Source organism: Typopeltis vanoorti, chromosome 24 (assembly GCF_054136105.1).
Source record: "Typopeltis vanoorti isolate ZY-2024b chromosome 24, IOZ_Tvanoo_1.0, whole genome shotgun sequence".
Classification (NCBI taxonomy): domain Eukaryota; kingdom Metazoa; phylum Arthropoda; class Arachnida; order Uropygi; family Thelyphonidae; genus Typopeltis; species Typopeltis vanoorti.
In genome coordinates this window covers 69334392-69355041 of record NC_143572.1, presented here as the reverse complement: position 1 = coordinate 69355041, position 20650 = coordinate 69334392, and the positions used below count along the sequence as shown (strand labels likewise).

The 20650-nt window shown below is 35.5% G+C and overlaps 1 protein-coding gene across 2 annotated transcripts in view; it reads left to right on the top strand.

Moving 5' to 3' along the window:
- The window catches only part of LOC150093389 (uncharacterized), a 176315-nt gene that overhangs the window by 133140 nt on the left and 22525 nt on the right, over window positions 1-20650 (top strand). For both annotated transcript variants that reach the window (XM_090413565.1, XM_090413566.1), the window contains exons 13-14: window positions 14931-14996; window positions 18518-18678. In XM_090413565.1, the coding sequence (XP_090269691.1) occupies window positions 14931-14996; window positions 18518-18678 (227 nt within the window). The remainder of the gene's footprint in view (window positions 1-14930; window positions 14997-18517; window positions 18679-20650) is intronic.

Here is a 20650-nt window from a genome sequence, read left to right as displayed (position 1 = left end):
CTCCACAACTTGATTATACACAATATTGTGACAAGTCTTGAAACGATCAATCCATCTTTGACACAGTAAAATCATTAATCCCCAACCTTGCAGCTTTTGCTCGGAGTATAGTACCATCAACTGGAATACCCGACACTCTCATAGAAACAAACCACTCCGCAACAAGTTTATCCAATTCATCGTATGTCGATGTCTGGATATATTTTTGTTTTTTTAACATAGCGCCAGATTGCTTTGCATTGAGTTCAGTGCTTGACCTGTTTTTTACTATCGTGTTCAAAGTGGACATGGAGAGTCCAATATCTTTTGCTAATTGCACACGTGTTCCAGCATGCCAATCTACATGTCGCAGAATTGTCTTTTCTTCTACCAAAATATATTTTTTGTCTTTTTTCTCCATGTTACTAACATGGATCATCCACCAACCACAACTTGCAAGCAACTATCACACATAATTATGTAGCAGAAATTCTGCAATATACCACGTGCTTCTGAATTGCGACTATGAACGCCAATACTGCAAGCTAGTTATATTTCATGGACTGTGGTTTATTCACTGATATCTAATATTCACGATTAGTAACTGTTAGTTGGTAGAAGTGTGAATGTGATTTCACAATCTGTGTATGATCCTTGTTCACGATTTCAATACAGCACTGTAAATGTGAAATCACAACACCTTACGGGTGCCACGAGTTATTGACAGTTTAAAATTACTGATATGAAAACTTCACGGTATCAGTTTGTACTGTGATTGAAAAATCACGGTATCGCTCATCACTACATCACTGCTGCAAGCTTGCAAGTCACCGTGATGGCAGAAACGAAACAACAGCCGAAAGCAACGCCATCTGGGAACAGAAATGTGCACATTTCCGCAGAAATGGATTTGAATGAGAGGAAATTGATTCTAAAATCAGTGTTGTCACCCGAGAAAAAACTGCAAATCACAGGAAATAACATCCACATCAAGTTGTTAATGGTGGGAAAACAATCTATTGTAAGAATAGGCCTTAAGATAGGACCAATGGAAAATGACGTAAATAGCAGGAAAATGTAAATTGCAGGAAAGTAAAAACAGGGTTTTAATGTATGTTTTTGGTTTAATCCTTTATCCAAGTGCAAGTAAACAAAGTTTGCACGTGAAGTAACTTCAAAAAGCTGGGCAACTCGTATATAGGGGCTAATTCTGCATTACTTCAAGCGAGACGGGTGACTAAGGTTCTAAAAGAGATAGTTGGTGCTAGTAACATTTATTCTTTCATCCCATTCTCACTTCTCGGTCTGGCTCCCACTGATGAAATCTTGGACTTCGGCAAGATTAGTAGTTTTGTTTTCTTTCATTTGTTTTTTTCACTTTGATTTTATTTTACTGGTACTAGTGGTGGTTTCGCCACCACTAGCACTATTTTTTTTAAAAGTAAATATTAAGAGACTACTGGTAGTGCAGTTAATATCTGCATTACAGGATTAATTTTGGTGGTATTATGGCTGTTATTTTATAGTAGCTCAAGAGAGCATGTGGTGGTGAGCATGCTGGATATAGAAATATAGAATTATTTCTATATCACATGATTACGACCGAAAGTTTTTCTTTCGGTCGTAATCGTGGGATTTCAACAGGAATTGAAATCCCACGATTTCAATTCCTGTTGAAATTGAATTAATTTCAACAGGAATTGAAATTCCAGGATGTGAAGAAGTGAGATGGATGACTAAGGTTCTAAAAGAGATAGTTGGTGCTAGTAAGATTTATTCTTTCACGCCATATGGTGGAGGGAAATATTTAATTCTAGTTAAAGGTTTGGAAACAAGAGACAAACTATTACATGGTTTTACTTTTGAAGATAGCACAGTTATTCCTATAATGGTGGGAAGCCAAGTAAAACAGTAAAAATCGAAAGATTTTCACTGAAATATATAGAGAACAGTAATGAAATTTTTATAGACATTCTCGAAATGGGGTAAAATTAGTAACTTATGAAAAGGGTTATCAGGTGAACATCCAAACTGGTTTTTTGGTGAGGTCACATTCACAATGGATATGAAGACTTCTGTACCAAATTTTGTCGACATCAGTACAACCTGAGTTATGGTAAACTATTCCAGAGTACAGAGGCAGTGCCTGCTTTGTGGTTCATACAATCACTTGGGTGGCAACTGCCCCCATATCTAAATGTTTCAAATGCACGGAGATTGGACAAATTGCTAATCAGTGTCTCAAATCCTGTCAGAAATGCAAAAGTTCTGAACACTACGTTAACACCTGTCCTTTCAGAACTTTTTCTTAAAGAGTGGGAGCACCGGTAAAGCCAATTAGAACACTGTATATATCAGAGAGACATAAAGAAGAGTTCCCAGATCTTCCAATTCAGTCTATTAAAGATGACACTTTTAAACAAACTACACTTGGTAAAATCAAAAAAAAAAAAAAAAAGTGCATGACCAAATCAGCCAGAAATTACCCCCAAAATTCCAGAAGTGCAAGAGTCACTTTTCTAGTCAAATATGGATGGAACAATGTTAGTTGAAATTATCATTAATGAACCTAGTATAACAACTAAATGGATACAAGATGAAATACAAACACATGAAACTCTTCTACAAGGAGAAACTGGAGAAGAAACAAAAGCAAGTAATACAACTGAAAGAACTTAATATGAGACAAGATCATCAAAAAAGGAAAGATGAATTAATAAAAAAAATATCAAAAATTGAGCATAAAAAAAATTAAAAGAAGTAATAAAAAATGTAAAGATGGAGAAGGCTTCAGATCATCAAATGAAGACTCTTCAGACTCAGAAGAGTTTATGGACTATGAAGAACCATCTTATGCTAATAAAGGGAAAGCAACAGATACGATTAAAGAAACAATAATAAATGTTACTGATTCAAAGTTTTCTCTTTACGATTATTTCTACATATAAAGAAAATACCTAGCTTCCAAATTAAGAATGATAGGCATGAAATTGAAATAATGGAAAGCAATTGTAAAAGCGCTGCAAACAGTTTACAAGAAGCAGGCTATCCAATTGCTCCTTCATAGATTGAAGACCTCATCAGGGTCATTCAAAATCTAGAAGTTAAAGACTTAAGAATGACACTTCACTAATCATAGCATTTCCTTTCTGCATCGCCTCATTAAATGAAAGATGAATTCCCAATGATTGGAGTAGAGCTCTCATAGTACCCATATATAAAAATGGAAATAAAATTGAATGTGAGAATGACAGAGGTATTTCCCTACTGAGGGTTCCTGGTAAGATTTATGCTAGTATACTTGATAAACGGTTGAGAAGAATTGTGGAAGAAAAGCTTGGTGTGTGAGGATTCCACAAACAAATTAAGCAAACTATATGAAAACTTATGCTATGCCATAATATCAGGTTGTTGTTTCTCCAAGAAACATACTTCTGCAGATATAAAAACTTTAACAGATATGTCCGCTTCTTTCTTATTACTTTGGAAAATTTAACCGGGCTGCAGTAGTAGTTCTTATTCTTGCTCCCCGTCTTGGGTCATTCTGTAATATCTAAAGGGATGCAGAAGGGAGAATCTTGACAATAGACTGGAAATACTTGAGATGTGTAATAAGGTTTATCAATGTTTATGCTCAATCCATTGGAACAGTTAGACGAAAATTCTTCCAGGAATTGGAGCCATATTTGCATGCTGCCCACTACATGATAGCAGCTGGAGACTGGAATTGTATTGAAAACTCCACATTAGACAAAATAGGACACCCCAGGAATGGAAAAGTGGGATATGCACAGTTAAAAATCATGTCTCGAACAATACGCAACTAGTAGACATATGGAGAATTTGCAGTCCTAATATCCAGGCTTACATATACATGAATCAAGGTATTGGTACCTGTCTTGATCGGATTTATATCTCTTCTTCCCTTATAAATAGGATAATTCAGATGAAACATTTTGACATCAATGTGTCAGATCACAATCCAGTTCTACTTAAATTTTACTGTATGGAACAAGTAGAGATCAGTTCTGGACCATGGAGACTTCCACCAAATTTTCCATGGATCTTTTCAACCAAATTCCAGACCCTCTGTTCAAATTGGAATAATGTTACCTGGAACTGGGATATGTGGTTAAAATTCAAACAAGCAATGAAGCAGAATATTATTATTATTACTATTAAGAGAGACTTCCAGGGAGTCAGAGACTCATCGAGGGAGGCCACATAACACACCAGCTATCCTACTTATTCTTGAATTCATTCACACTGCTCACACTCACAGCATCCAATGGTAATCCATTCTGATCACGCACTACCCTCTGAGAGAAAAATCTAGCCCTCACACTCTTCTTGATGGCCTTCATTCTCAGCTTCCAAGGATGCCCTCTCGTCCTTTCCCCACCCTCCATAAATTGAAAAATTCAATCAACTGAAATCCTGTATGACCCTTTCAGAAGTTTGTAAGTCTCAATCATATCACCACTCTTTCTCCTGTTTGCTAGTGTCTGCAGTCTACAAATTCTCAACCTGTCTTCATAATCAGTATTCCACAATCTTGATATCATTTTTAACACTCTCCTTTGTACTCTTTCCCATACTGATATCTGCATATCAGAATCACAACGGAAACCAGGAGACCAGATCTGTGCACAATAGTCCAAGTGAGGTCTTATCAAGGCCTTGTAAAGAGGCAAAATAACATCCTTATCTTTACATGTGAATGTTCGTTTCAGCATTCCAATTATCTTTTGAGTTGTATTTCAATCTTTGCCACATGGCCCCTAAACTTCAATTTCCTATCTATTAACACTCCAAGATCCCTAGCCTAATCCCACCAACATAATATAACTTTGGATATCTAATCATGCCGAAGTGAATGACTTTACATTTACTGACATTGAACTGACACCCATTTTGCCATGCCCAAAATTTCAGCCTATTCAAATCATTCTGCAAAGACTGCATATCAGCAGCATTCCTGATTACCCTACCTATCTTTGCATCATCAGCAAATAACTGTATGTCACTTGTCAAATCCTTCCCAATATCATTAATGTACAGATTGAATAACAGTGGACCAAGCACTGATCCTTGTGGTACACCACTTGTTACTTTAAACCTTGCAGACTCAGATCCCCCGTATACCACTTTTTGATATCTGTCAGTCAGCCATCTTCTTATCCATGCTAATATTGTATAACCCAAACCCATTTTCTCCAATTTATGCAGTAGTCTGCCATGCTGTATTCTGTCAAAAGCCTTAGCAAAATCTAAAAGTATGCTAAAACATGACCTTCCCTTAGTAAACCCATGTTGTTCATTGCAAAGTAGATATTCACTGTCAAACCATTTCTGAATGAGGGCCCTAACCAATTTTTCCAAAATCTTCACGAACACTCCTGAGATACTAATTGGTCGATAGTTGGATATATCGGTCTTTGCACCACCCTTGTGCGATGGAATTACCATACACTCCTTCCATTCCTGTGGAATTTTCCCTGTTCTGAGACTCATTAAACATCCTGGTCAAAGGAATGGCCAGTTCAGCTGAACACTCTTTTAGCTCACATGCTGATATTTCATCAGTCCATATTGCTGAATTCTTATTCAGTTTGTGCAACAGCTCTAATACCTCGGCCTCACACACTTGTATTTCTTCATCTAGTGAAGAGGTAACAGTGAGCTTATTGTTGCATTCACCAGGTTGATAGCTTTTAATGAAATGGGCACTCATTAACTGAACAACCTCTTCTGCATCTGTAACCCTCATGGCATCTGGATTTAGAAGAGTTATTCTTTCATATTCTTTCTTTCTTTTACTTGCAGCATATCGATAGAATTCTTGTGGGTTGTCTTTAGCACGCAGAGCCAGTTTCTTTTCATAATCAGACTTTGCTTTCCATACAACAGTTGTGACTATTCTAGCCTGCTGCTTATAATGTTCATAACGGATGTCATCCTTATGCTAACGGTATTCCTTCTACATTGTCCTTTTCTTACAAATCTCTTCCTGAATAAGATTACACATCCATTTGACTCCCCCTCTATTTATTCTTCAAACTCTCGGAACACATTCTGATATCACATCATTTAAGTATTGTTTAAACGCTTCCCATACACTGTCGATATTCTTTCCATCCAGCAACCGATCCCATTCCACTGAACTCAGTATACTCCTCTTCTTCATCAGTTGCATCAGTCTTGGACTGGTAGCTCAGCAGCAATTTCCTCCATTCTGCTCTGTCATTGGCTTTCTTCTTAACCTCCTGGTAACTCCTCAAACCCGTGCTGTCTTTGACTTGGTCAAGCTTTTCCTTGGTCTGCCTCTTCTTCTTTTCCCCTCTATTTTGCCTTCAGTTATTCTTTTCACAAGTCCATGTCGAAGTATATGTCCAAACCATCTATCTCTTCTAATTTTGATCGATTTTATTAGAGTTCTTGTTTCATTTATCTCTCTCAGGACTTGTTGGTTTGATTTTTTTTCTGTCCATTTTATTTTGTTCATGCAACGCCAGAACCACATTTCAAAAGCCTCCAATCTTCTCTGCCTAGAATCCAGGTTTCACATCTATACAGTGCAATGCTCCATATCAATGTCTTTACCAATTTTTTTTTCAATTGTAGGTTGAGGTTTCCTGTTAAAATGCTTTTCATCTTAGAGAATTGCTTTTGCGTTGTTTATTCTTGATCTTATGTCTTCTCTTGTTCTGCCATCTTCTGTTATTAGGCTACGTAAATATTTAAAGCTTTTCACTTGTTTTATTTGTTCCCCGCTGATGTCTATATGCTCTGTATTGATAGGGATTTTGCCTGTAACAATTATTTTAGTCTTATCTGTGTTGATTTTCATTTTATATTTTTCAAGGTTATTATTTAGTAATTCTACCATTGTTTTTAACGTTCTTCTGTTTTCTGCTACAAGGGCTATGTTATCAGCAAATCTTATACACATGACTTGCTCACCATTTATCTTTATGCCACTATTTTATCTTTAGTTTCCTGAATGGCCTTTTCAATATATAAATTAAATAAAAGTGGTGAAAGTATACATCCTTGTCTTACTCTCCACTCCTGATATTTATTATTTTCTCCTTATCATTGATTTTAATCTGTCCATTTTGATTTTTGTAAATTTGATAAATTATTTTTCTATCCTTCAAATCTATGCTGGTATTAGTTAGACAATTTAGGAGTATTTGCTGGTGTACTTTATCAAACGCTTTCTCTAAGTCAAGGAAGCAAATTGAAGTATTTTGACTAAGGTCTGATCTCTCTATTATTGTTCTTAAACAGAGTATTGCTTCTCTTGTTCCTTTATTCTTTCTGAATCCAAATTGGTCTTCATCTAATAGACAATCTATTTTTGAATAAATTCTATTTTGAATAATTTTTAGCAGAATTTTGCTAACATGTGGGATTAAAGCTATTGTTCTAAATTGGCTGCATTTGTTTGCATTATTCTTTTATGGTATTGGTATTATGGTTGATTTCATAAATTCCTTTGGTATTTCTCCTCTATCATAGATTTGGGCTATTAATATACTCCTCAGTTGGTCATAATTTCCTGCTTTATAGTTCAGCATATAACCTTTTCTGAATGGAACATTCATAAACTTAGTCACTTCCCAAGTAAGTACCACATGATCACTGTCACCAACTGGAGGCAGAATAGTTACGTCTTTAACTGAAAAGTCCTCTGACACTATAATCAAATCTAATGCTCTTTAACCTTGAGTTCCTTCTGTCACATGCTGCTTGAGGAAGTTGTTCTGCAACAGCTCAATAAATGCATTTTCATTCTTCTCATGAGATTCTACTGCTACCCAATCAATATTTGGATAATTAAAGTCTCCCATTAAGATTACTCTTTTTGCGCTCACCTTTTCTATTTGGTGATGTATTTCTTCATCACCAGCAACAGATCCACCAGGTCTATAACAACACCCCACTATGTAATTTGTCTTGTTAGATTCCACCTCACACCAGGTGGCTTCAAACTCACTGCCACATGAAATATTGTTAGTAGTATTACTACATTCGTAGGTCTCAACTCTAACTGAATTTAAGTCATCTGATATCATTAGCAGCACGCCCCTCCTCTCCTATCCACTCTATCCTTCCTAAAAATACTGTACCCATGACACTTGATATCAGTTTGTATGTCTGATTCTGATAGCCAGAGCTCACTAATTCCTACAATCTGAGGTCGCAACATATTGACCAAGGCAACAAACTCTACCCCTTTGTTTCTGATACTCCTAGCATTCATGTACAGACATAATAATCTACCTGCATGTTCTTTTTGTATACTCCTGTTTGGAGTCTGTCTGACACAGTTGGACATCTTGCAAATCTCTATTCTTCTCTAATGCCTTACACATGTCGACATCTTTGCACACACATGATGGGTCTGAACCGGACGAACACCAACTCCAATTCATTCTTGCCTCGCTAACATTTCCATGACATGATATGATTGAATGGGGAAAGGAATAGGCTTTCCTCAAATGAAAAAAAGTTGAAAGACCTATATAAAGAGAGAAGCTGGTTCATAGCAAAACAATGTTATCGAATGTAGCAATATCATTAGAAATATTAACATAGAGATAGAAGTGGAAAGGCAGAAACAAGTAGAAGAAAGAAATTTTAAAATAAGCATACAGCAGCACTTAGCAGATAGTTCTTCAATAGACTATTCACTAAATTCTGTGAAGAAAAAACTATCACTCAAATCTGCATTGATGGTGAAGACGTCCACCACTCAATATATCCTTGACTCCTTTCAAAAACACTACAAAAATCTGTTTGAAGACAATAGTACTGTGGGAAATTATAACTCTTGGAACATTAATGGCTTTGCTGTTCATATACAAGATGGACTTGATAAACCCATTACCATCTGAAGTTGCAGCCTATAAAGAATTCCAGACAAGAAAATCCTCAGGATAATAAAATCAGAACTAAAATCAGAAGAATAAAATCCCAAGGCCTGGGATTTTATTCTTCACATTCTAGTTATAATCTTTAATTCTTTTCTTTTGTCAGGAAACATACCAAGTGAATTTGTAGCAAGCCATACCATCCTCATTCCAAAATCTAATAGAGATCACAACTTAATCAGTCGCTGGAGACCTATTTCTCTATCTAATCTACAGAGAAGCTAAATACTGACTACAAGATATTTTTCCACACTACCAATAACAGGCTCAAAGTGGGAATGAGATACATAATTAAAAGCACACAAGTGCATGGAGTTCCAGACTGAGGAGTAGGATTTAATCTGAATCTGTTTCTGCTACAATCTACTCTGCTTAGTCAATGGCAATGCTATCAGTAGACCTTACTCAAGCATTTGATAATGTCCGGCATTCCTTTCTATTCCACATCCTCCAGCAAATTGGTGTGGGTAAATGGGTAAAAAGCTACTATCTGTTATCAGAGGAGCCTGTGCCAATTCAACTACCTGACAGGAACCCATTAACTGCCTCCTAGTTAATGGGTTCCTGTCAGACCCAGTCAAAATTCAAAGAGGATTCAAGCAAAGTTGTCCTCTTAGTCCATTGCTCTTTGCATTGGTCCTTGAACCTTTTACAGGAAGTTGACAATACATGTGCTGTGCGAGGAATAACAGTTCCTTTAACTATGAAGGAAAATAAGATATTAGCATATGCCAATGATGTAGTGGGCACTTTGAAGGATAATGATTCCACGTATATCTTTTTTTGGTATTTTGGAAAAATTCAGCAAGATCAGTAGATTGACTACTAATGCAGACGAGGCAAAATTAAGTTTTTGGAAAGGTGGGATCTTGGAGGCATTCCTTTTGGAGTAACTACTATGAAAGAACCCCTCATTATACTTGCAATTCCCTTCTCTACTTATCCAATATTACCAGTTCAAGAACTTGTATAGAAAAACATTGAAACCTTAGAAGGCTAGAAAATAAGACCACTTTCCTTTTCTTCTAATGCCATAGTACTTAAAACCATAATCTTTTTGTACATAATAAATATTACAGACATCACAAAAGCTGAAGAAAAGCAATTATATAGTGAGCCTGTGCAATTTTTTTGTTCCAGCCAATAGCAAGAAGTTAAAAAGGAATTTCTTCAACTATCAAAGAAGCATGGAGGATTTGGGCTTCCAGTCTTAAAATTCCACTATTTAAGCAATAAAGAGCTTCAAAAATCCATAAAATATTGCAGACTAATCACTCATGTACAGACCTTCTCTTACACTACCTGAGTTTTCATCTTCCCCCTGTTTGGAGTAAATGATTGTGGACTTAACCTTAAGACTACTATAATAATCTGGCATTGACATTCTTTCCATTAAAAAAAAAAAAAAAGTAAAATTTGGTACAAAGAAATCTTTAATCTCTTTTGCCATGAACTTCCACAGTTGGATACTGATGACAATTTGTTTCATAACTTATTGAAGTTCCAAGGATACCCTAACAGGAGGGATCTTGCATAGAGAATTGCATATGGTTGTCTTCTAGTCAGTACCATCATTTGGAGGTACTTTAACATCAGAGATCCAATCTATGACATTTGTTACCGATTGGAAACAGTAGAAAATGCATTTTGCAGCTGCCCTCTTGCATTACATATTTGGAACAGATTATGTAATGTGTTGGGCATTCCATTACTTACAACAGAACAGTTTTTTTTTAAGTACCTATCAGCAATGGGAAGAGAATTTTGATTTTTATAATTAATGAATTAAAATAATTTATGGAAAGTTAGAAAAAAACATGAATTTGAAAACCAGCAATATGGCATCCAAATGCTTTAGAATACTGTATTGTGGAAATTTTATTGTTCAGTCAGACAATTTTTGTATTTAGAAAGAAGCATTCTAGGAGATCAAATTTTTGGGTTGGTGGTGTAGACCATCCACATTATGCAATATTCACCAGAGGAAAGATATAATTCTGTCTATTTTTGCTATGAGATGTTTTTAAATGGTTCCATCCTCTTAATTTAGTGTGGTCATATGGTCAATTGCAGGGATGACTGGAGAGCAATCCCAGGCAGAGAAGGCTAACTCAAGGCATTTAACTCAGATAAGACTAACTGTCTGAGTATTAGTCATCTTTGCACTTTAGTTTCAATTGGTCTTTTGGTTGTTCATCTATATGAGATTGGTGAAAAAGGAAAACTGATAGCCTTTGGCTATAAGATGATATGAAAGAGCTGAAGCCTTTTCTTTATCTCTCATACTATCTGTCTTTTCTTTCTCCTAATACTATCAGACTCTCTTGCACTAACAACTTGTGCTAACTTATACTAACTACTCTAGGCCTATGATGAGCACTCCTTTACTTTTTCACTTTAATAAAGGTCAAAACCAGTCTGAGTAGTGACCCTTCCCATAATGCATAGCATTATACATGTCCATAAGAATATGTGCTTTGCATTATGGGATACTAAGGCAAGTGATGTGAAGTCATTAGACTATATACGAGTTGCCCAGTCGTGAAGTTACCTACGCGACTGGGCAACTTCAACTACCTTCACCTGCAAACTTTGTTTGTTTATACTTGGATGAAGGATTAAACCAAGAATATAATTTCTGGCATCTTTAATTTATAAATTTGTTCTTGGCAGTTGGGAGTATAAAATAAAGGATGTAACAAAGGTAGTAGTAAAACAGAAAAGAAAAGAGATAGTAGTGCTAGTTGAAACTAATGATTTAAGTAGTGACAAATATAGTATGAGAGAGAATATGAAAGACTTGATAGAAGAGCTGGCATGGTTGGCTAAGTGGTTAGTGAATCTGCTCTCCAGCCTAGAGGCTGTGGGTCTGAATCCCACCAGGGGCATGGATGTATGTGGTTGTCCTACTAATCGTTTACCATATGTACTGCTGCAACCTGTGTCCTACTGCAGTATGACCTTTGTTGTATTTGTGCCATAAAAATCAAAAATAACTGACTATCTTGATGGAAGAAGTGAGGAAGAAAGGTGAGAAAGTGAAAATTGTTAGTTTATTATTGGGAAGAAAACTGAGGATATATGTGTAAGTTTAACTAGGTTGTGTAGAATAATAGTGATAACAATGTCAATGAGCACAGTTGTGAATCTGCTGAATGGATGGACTACACTTTGGATTCAGGTATTTTGAATTTGTGTTGGAAAGGAAAAGAGAAAGTTGCCCAACTGAGCCAAATAGACAGACTATAGATTTAAGTATAAGACAAAACCAGGGAGTAACTGTTACTATATTCAAAGGCCAGCATTAGAAACTAAGTGGTTGAGTTTTTTGCTTTGGTGAATATATTGTAGCCTAAAATTGTTGGTAGTGAAACCTGGTTCTCACAGTTGGGTGTTGTAATTAGAATTGAGTGCAAAAGATATAATATTTTTAGGAATGACAGAAGAGATAGCAGAGGAATGGGGGGGGGGGGTACTATTAATGATATCAGATAACTCGAGTCCAGTTAGGGTAGAAACACATGGAAGTAATAATGTCCCATGTAGAAGTGTGAGTTTGAGACTATCTTGTGTGATGTGGAGACCAACAGGATAAAATACATGAAGTGTTACTATAGACTTGGTGGTTCATTTGCTGGGATGAAGAAGTGTATTGCCAAATTACCAGATAATTACTAAAGTAGTAGTTATTATGGGCGACTTAAATTATCTGAATATTGATTGGATATCAGAGAACACTCATGATAAAAATGAAGGCGAATTTATTGAGCTATTGTGTGACAACTTTCTCAGGAAGCATGTGAAGAAACAACTCAAGAACAAAGAGTGTTAGATTTAATCATAGTCAGAAGTTGTCTCAGTTAAGGATGTAACTATTTTGTCACCAATTGGAGACAGTAATCATGCCATGCTCTTGGAATTGGCCAACTATATGATTGTTCCAATCTATGCTGAACTACAAATCTGGATTATGACAAACTTAAGAGACTGCTATCTTTGGTTCTATAGTGTCAGTTGTTGAATGGAGAGGATATCAGCAGTGAATGGGAAGCTTTGAAAAAAATACTTTCAATGTTGCAGTATCTGATTGTGTCCTTAGAGTTCAAAAAACAAATAGAATGGGTGTGAAATGGAAGTGCAATCTCATTAAAGAAGAGATTTATAAGAAGATGATGTGAAAGGAATATTGTGAGAATAAGAGTGAGAGGAGTTATGAAACATATAAAGCTAAGGCCAGAAAAGTTAAGGGTATTGCACAGAAAGTTAAGTTTGAGTATGAAAAGAAATTGGCTACATAGGCTTAAAGCAACCCAAAAGAATTTTATCGTTATGCTTCAAGTAAAAGAAAGAATAGCTATGAAAGAATAACATTTACTGAATGTAAACAGTACCCTAGTATCAGAAGCAGATGAGGTAGTTCAAATATGAGCACTTGCTTCACCAAGATTCATCAAGCTGTCTTATATAACATAGTGCACATTGCTACTACTGCATTGGATGAAGAGAAGGAAGTTCTGGAGCTGTTCCGTAACCTGGATTGATACGATAATCCCATTGCACAAGGGTGGTGCAAAGAGTGATGTGTCTAGCTGCTGACCTATAGATAAGAACTCGCTTACAGAAATGATGGATAAATAAAATATACTTTGCAATGAACAACATAGGTTTACTAACGGGTGGTCATGTCTGAGCAAAATCTGCTCATATTTTATAATAATGTTATGGCTGAATTTGATAAAGGGAATGGATACACTATGATACTTTTGGGCATTGCTAAGGCATTTCATAGGATACCACATGAAAAGCCTGTTGCATAAACTAGAGAATGTGGGATTGATATATATAAGCTGTTGGTTAGGTAAGTGGGTGGCTGATGAACAGGTATCAGAAAGTGGTGTAGGAGTGATGTCAATAGGATAGATTTAAGGTGATCAATAATGTAGTTTAGGGATCAGTCCTTGGACCATTGTTGTTTTTTAATCTTTACATTAATAATAATGGAAAGAGGCTGATCCTTGCTTGTTTTCTGATGATGCAGAGATAGGCAAAGCATAAGAGATACTACTGATATACAGCATTTACAGTGTGATTTGAATAGGCTGGAAATGTGAGCAGGTGATAATAGCTGTCAATGTAATGTTAGAAAGTGTAAAGTTTATGCAGTATTGGTAGGATTATGCTTGGAGTAACTGACAAGGCTAGAGATCTTGGAGTTACGGTGGATAGAAAGTTGAAGTTCAAAGGTCACATAGCAGAAATTGTAAATACAGCTCCGAGGATAAATGTGATGATGAAACGAACGTTTATATATAAGGATATGGAAGTCATTGCACCTCTTTACAAGCCCTTGATAAGACTACCTGGACTACTGTGTGCAGATTTGGTCTCCTAGGTTCCAAAGGGATAAAAAAGCTGTGGAAAGGCCACAAAGAAGAGTTAGAAAGATCTTTTCAGGATTGTAAAATGTAGATCATGAGGATAGATTGAGAGTAAGGCAAGACACTGTAGATAGAAGAAAGCAGCAGTGATAGGATAGATGTCTATAAATTTTTGAGTGGGCATTATAGGATATCAGTTGATAAAATTTTTCATTATATGAAAAGTGGGGAGAGGACAAAGGGGCATCCATGGAAGTTCGTGTGCAGTTAAGAAAAGGGTAAGAGTGAGAATTTTTCTCTCATACAGCCATCGGTGAGTGAGTGAGTGGAACAGTTTGCCTGTTGAAGAGTAGTGAGTGCATCTAATGTGAATGAGTTTAAGAAAAGGTATGACAGCTGATGTGGGTGATGTATGGCCTCCCTCAATGAGTCCTTGACTCCTGGAGGTCTAATAATAATAGCATTGTAGTTAACATAAGTTATTCATTTCTTTTATTTCTAGTAAAATTATTTTATAGACAAAAAAGTATAGCAGTATATACAGATCAAATGTTTAAAAACTAGTGAATGAATATATTTTTTATAACTATTTTCTTAAGTGGCTACTAAATGTTATTGCATAAACTGTTTATAGGAAGAATTAGAAAGGCAAAAATTGATCATGGCAGAACAGCAGAAACAGGAAAGTGAACGTCTCAAAGTATGTGGATTTTTTTTATTACTTTTTGTAATTAGGAACTGGTTGATCATTTATTACCTTACTAAAGCTATTGCAGCACTTTTTTTTAGAATTTTTCTCCTAATTGGTATACACTATCCCAACAAAAGTTACAGATTTCCAAATGAAATCTGGCTATTTTTTGCATAAAGGATGCTGTTAAGTCCTTTGAGCTCCTTTATAGACTACAAAATTAGAATTTTGCATGGGTGAATGTTTTCCATAAGAAAAACATGTACTATTTAAAAGACTAATTATCTCAGTCTGCTAATTTTTTCTCAAAATTTGTCATAAGACTCTGGAGAATCTGTTTGGAAGTGCCAGCAGCCACAAGAAATCTCATAAGTATTTCCATGACATGGAGAGAGAGAGCTGTATGATGAAATTTTCACAGAAAAGTGTATCCCACAAGCCTTTGACAATAATGAATGCACATTTGTTAACCAAGGTACTGTTGTGTGGAACAGTGTCTCACACTACAATGCTCTCCCAATATGATGGCATGTTTGAGTAATGGAGGATGTATGAATGAACCTTTTATTGAAGTATGTTTTCCCAACTATAAGATTTACATCAGTGTAATAATGATATGAAGTTGTTTTTGATAGTTTAGATTAAGTCCAACATTGGTGTTCTAGAAAAATGACTACACCTTGTCCCATATGATTGTTAATAAATGGTTAGAAGAGATTAACATCAGAACATTGCAGTGGCCAACACAATGCCTGATCTGAACCCAGTAGTACATTTGTGAAATAAACTGGAATGCAGATATAGGGCACAACCAAGATGATCTTTATTAGTAAAAACCTAATGCTTTAAAAGGAGGAGTAGAGCACGATATCGCCAACATTGTACAGAAATTATTCTACATGTTAGAAAATCTTTCATAGCACATTGTAAGTAAGTAATTGCTCTAACACGTGTGTGAATTTTTGTCTCCATAAATTCTACATAATGAATGCTGACCACCACGTAACCTTGAAAGATTTGATATACAGGAAGTTCTCACTTTACAAGTTTTTTTTTTCCTGAGTGTTAAATATCAGCAAAATCGAAAATATGAATATTAATTTCAATAAATAAATGCTGAACATTCATAGTTACAGTATTTAAAACTATCCCCACAGCTATACAGTATAGCAGGGCTGCCCAACTTTCGGTAATCCGAGGGGCACATTACAAGAAAATATTTATCCATGGGCTGCATCACAATGCATATCTAGTAATTTGATGATAGTAGTAACACAACCTCAATAGCTGAACCAACGAACGACACTAATCGTGCCCTCATGTTCCTCATGAGCACCGGGAGCATGTGCATTGGAACAAAACAGTATAAGAACGCTTCTTTGACACATCTGATATTTGAAAAACAGGTGGTTATATAGTGATGTAAAAACACCAAATAAAATTACCAACATTGAGATTATCGATTAGCAATAGAATTAAAATATGTAATACACATTTGATTTAGATTATTTTATTTTTTCACCCGTGAAAATCAAAATCTCACCACGGGCAGTGTTTGGACAGCCCTGCAGTATAGTATTACTGTAGGCAGACAAGATTGAGTCTCACTGACTCATATAACAAACATTTACCATGCTGCCAATAGAAAGTAGTTATGTTGCTCTTCATTTTTGTCTTATTTTAAATTTATTCTTCTTATTAATACTGTACAGTATGCCAAAACAAAGTAATACTGTGAAGAGTGATGTTAATAAAAAAGAGAAATTGCAAGAATTAATAACATTGGAAACAAAATATGAGAACATAGCAAACATGTGACTGGAATTACTGTTAAAAGATCTTTGGGCAAAATATTACTCAACTGTGTGTACTATTGTATACACTTTAATTATTTATTTAAACTATTGTTTTGTAGATCTTTGTTTAACATTATATAGTCAGATTTCATTGCTGAGAATGTAACCCCTGTTTTTAACATTAAGTCTGTAGGAAATAAATTCCTACTTTGAGTTTTTGTTTTACAAACTTGTGCTTGGAATGGATTAACTTGTGAAGTTTGAAACAGCCTATAAAGTTATCATTTATGGATAATTGTTTAGAAATCTAAACAATTATCCATAAATGATACTAAAGTACTCTACTAGGTCTTGGTGGAGATTTCATCTAGGAGTTTGCTGACTTTGAATAAGAACATTGGTAAGCAAATGACAGGTGAAGTAGTACCTAGCATGAAGGCAAGCTTGTTATAGTCTTTTTTTCCCCCCTTTCTTATCCTGAACTATTATCAATTTCTCATTACTGACTCACAATAATGAAATTACTATTGTTTTTAGCAAGCTTAAACCTCAAATATCAGAATATGTCAGACCTAGAACTTTATATATAATATCAGCAACTTCAAACTAAACTTTATTAGTTGAGTCTGGAGAAATATTAGCCTCTGTTTATCAAATGAGAGCAATCCATTATTGGTGTATTTCAGAGTAATTACATAATCATGACCTTCAACTCTTCCTGAATTGAGAGGATTGCCATAATTTGTTGGCATTCACTCTGAAATAACTGCTGTGTGATGGTCAACGTCGATAATATTTTCATATGAACTTATCTTTAACTTGAATAAAGATGATTCTGTAGAAATCCAGTATATGATAGCAAGTGATAATGATAACAATAATTCATTATAGATTGAATATTTGCATTAATAAATTCTAAGGATTTGATTTATTGGCATTATCCAGTTTAAGTTTAGCAGAAGTGTACTACCTTGCAAATAATTGCAGTGAACCTTGGCAGAGAAACATTTATTTAAACTGGATTATCTGGACTGTTCTACAATGCTTGTATAATTAGCCTTTATCATGCATGGAGATTTTTTCCATTATTTGAAATGGAATCAAAATCAAATCATCTAACACCTTTTATTCCCTTATAGGTAGTAGGCAAAGCCTTTTAACCCTATTTAGCTTTGGAAACTGACTGGGCAGTTCATTCTCCACTGGTAGCTAATCAGAGATAGTTCACCCAAGACTCGTGTCTTGGTGTCTGAAATTGTGTGGGTTCTATGGTCAGTTTTCTGTACAGGAAGAAAAACCCAAGTTTCTGGCAGGAAAAAACTGCTTACGTATACCAGAGATCGAGTAACTTAGGAACTGGTCAAAGACTTAGAAAAAGGTTTTCCATTTGGTGACTAGGCCTGAAATTAGGTCCATCTTTGGGTGGCCTAGCACAGAGGATGCAAAAGACACTTCTACTGAGCTGCACAGCCTCTTTGAAATGGAACATTAGTATTGATTATTCAGTACGTGTTATTTCAAATTCAAAGATTTAATAGTGATATAAATGTAATTAACAGTACAAATATTGAAAATCATATTTCATATTGGATCTTTCCTTAAAGTTTCTAATATAAGATCTTGGTGGTTATTAATATTATGTCTGATCAAAAGGATATAGAAGATATTTAGATATTTATTAATACGATTGGTTAATCCTTCCTAAATGTGAATAAAACCTCTTTGTCCTTTCAGGTACTCATATTCAATCATAATAATTCTCTACATAAAGCTATGCTAAACAGCATGGTTAATAAAGAAAAGGAAAAAGAGATTAGCATACACAAACCCACCTCTTCAGATCCAGATCCTAAACCTTCTTCCAATCCTGGAAATAGCACATTTACAAAGAACAGGTTAGTAGCATATATCTTTTTTTTTAAGAGATTGAAATATGACTTAATAGGAAAAAAAATATCTTAAATGAAATGCAGACTGCATTTAGTCTTTAATTGATTACGCAGGGCATTGTGTGTCTCTGCTTCCTTAATGCATAAAGGTGGTACTCTTAGAAATCTCAGTGTTCCACCTTTCCAATGATTAGAAACTATTATTTTTCACTTTGAAGTGTATTTTAAGGTATAATAAATTTAGTTTAATCCTTTATCCAAGTGTGAGCAAACAAAGTTTGCACCTGAAAGTATCTTCAGGACTGGGGTAAGGTGGTGCAACACCAGGACGACTCCTTGCAAAGGTGGAGCAAGATACCAACACTCCTATCTCAGTTATCTCCATAATGCAAAACACATCTCCTTGCAGATATGTCTAATGTTATGCATTAAGGGAAGGGACACCACCCAGACTAGTTTCGACCTTTATTGAGGTCTCTTCAGTGGGAGCCAGGCCCAAGTGGAGATACCAGCCAGAAGTATTAGCAAGGTCATCTCTACCTATAGGAGTTGCCAAATGGTGTGCCACCGTTTTAATAAATTACTCTGGATTTAGAGAAAGATGTTGAAAGTTTATTTTTCACTTGGTTAGAATATAATAAATTTAGTTTAATCCTTTATCTAAGTGTGAGCAAACAAAGTGGCAAACAAACAAAGGTGGCACACCATTTGGCAACTCCTATAGGTAGAGATGACCTTGCTAATACTTCTGGCTGGTATCTCCACTTGGGCCTGGCTCCCACTGAAGAGACCTCAATAAAGGTCGAAACTAGTCTGGGTAGGCCCTTCCCTTAATGCATAACATTAGACATATCTGCAAGGAGATGTGTTTTGATAGGGGTGTTGGTAGCTTGCTCTACCTTTGCAAGGAGTCGTCCTGGTGTTGCACCACCTTACCCCAGTCCTGAAGATACTTTCAGGCACAAACTTTGTTTGCTCACACTTGGATAAAGGATTAAACTAAATTTATTATATTCTAACCAAGTGAAAAATAAACTTTCAACTACAATGTATTTTAGGGTGTTGACTGTTTTAACGCACTGAAAATCTAATGTGTCTGCCATCATGGGGCCAGATAGCAAACATTATCTACAGTGCAGTCAGATGATCACTTTGAGAGTAGCTGTGTTGTGAACATATATTCTTTATGGATGCTCTTGGTTGGTTGGGTTCAGGTTTATTGGTGCAAGGATAACAGAAGTCATACTGCACCAAACAAAAGGTTACAGTAGTTCATAAAGTAGGAATAAATAGCAATAAAGAGATAAATTAGTAAAAAAAAAAAAAAAATGTTATGTACAAAAAAGAATCTTAAAAATTAAGTTAAGCAATGCAGTATATAAACAGAAACAGAATTTATAATTAAATGTGTTTGCATAAATTAATTATTTTGTAAAAGTAAAACTTCATGCATATTATACATGTCTGATAAGGTGTTTCTGAGTGTATATGGCTCAGCCAGATTAGTAAAACTTTTATTCCATTCTTGTGTGAAGTGCTGACACTCCACCAGAATAGACAAATGGTGAAATGCTTGTTGCATTATTCACACATAGGTGGGTCATCAGCAGCCCTCAGTAAATAAGAATGTATAAGATGACTATAACCTATGCAGAGCAACCTAGCAAGAACAACTTCCTCTCTTCTGTTTCTGTTGACAAGACTGTCAATACTTAATATCACAAGGCTTAATCTCATGCAATTTCTTTGTCGTTGCTTCCTGCCATTGGGTAATTAGCTTTGATCTTATAAACTGTCTGTATACGGGAATGAGGAAAATGAGACTGCAGTCTCATTTCCCTCATTTCCAATGTGGCTGGGAATCCAACACAGCTGAACATCAAAATGTGGATTGTACAAAGGAAAGGAGGTAGTCTTTCTGGATATGATAAGATCAAGAAACACAGTAGCACAACTAACAGAGGTCTCAGATATTGAA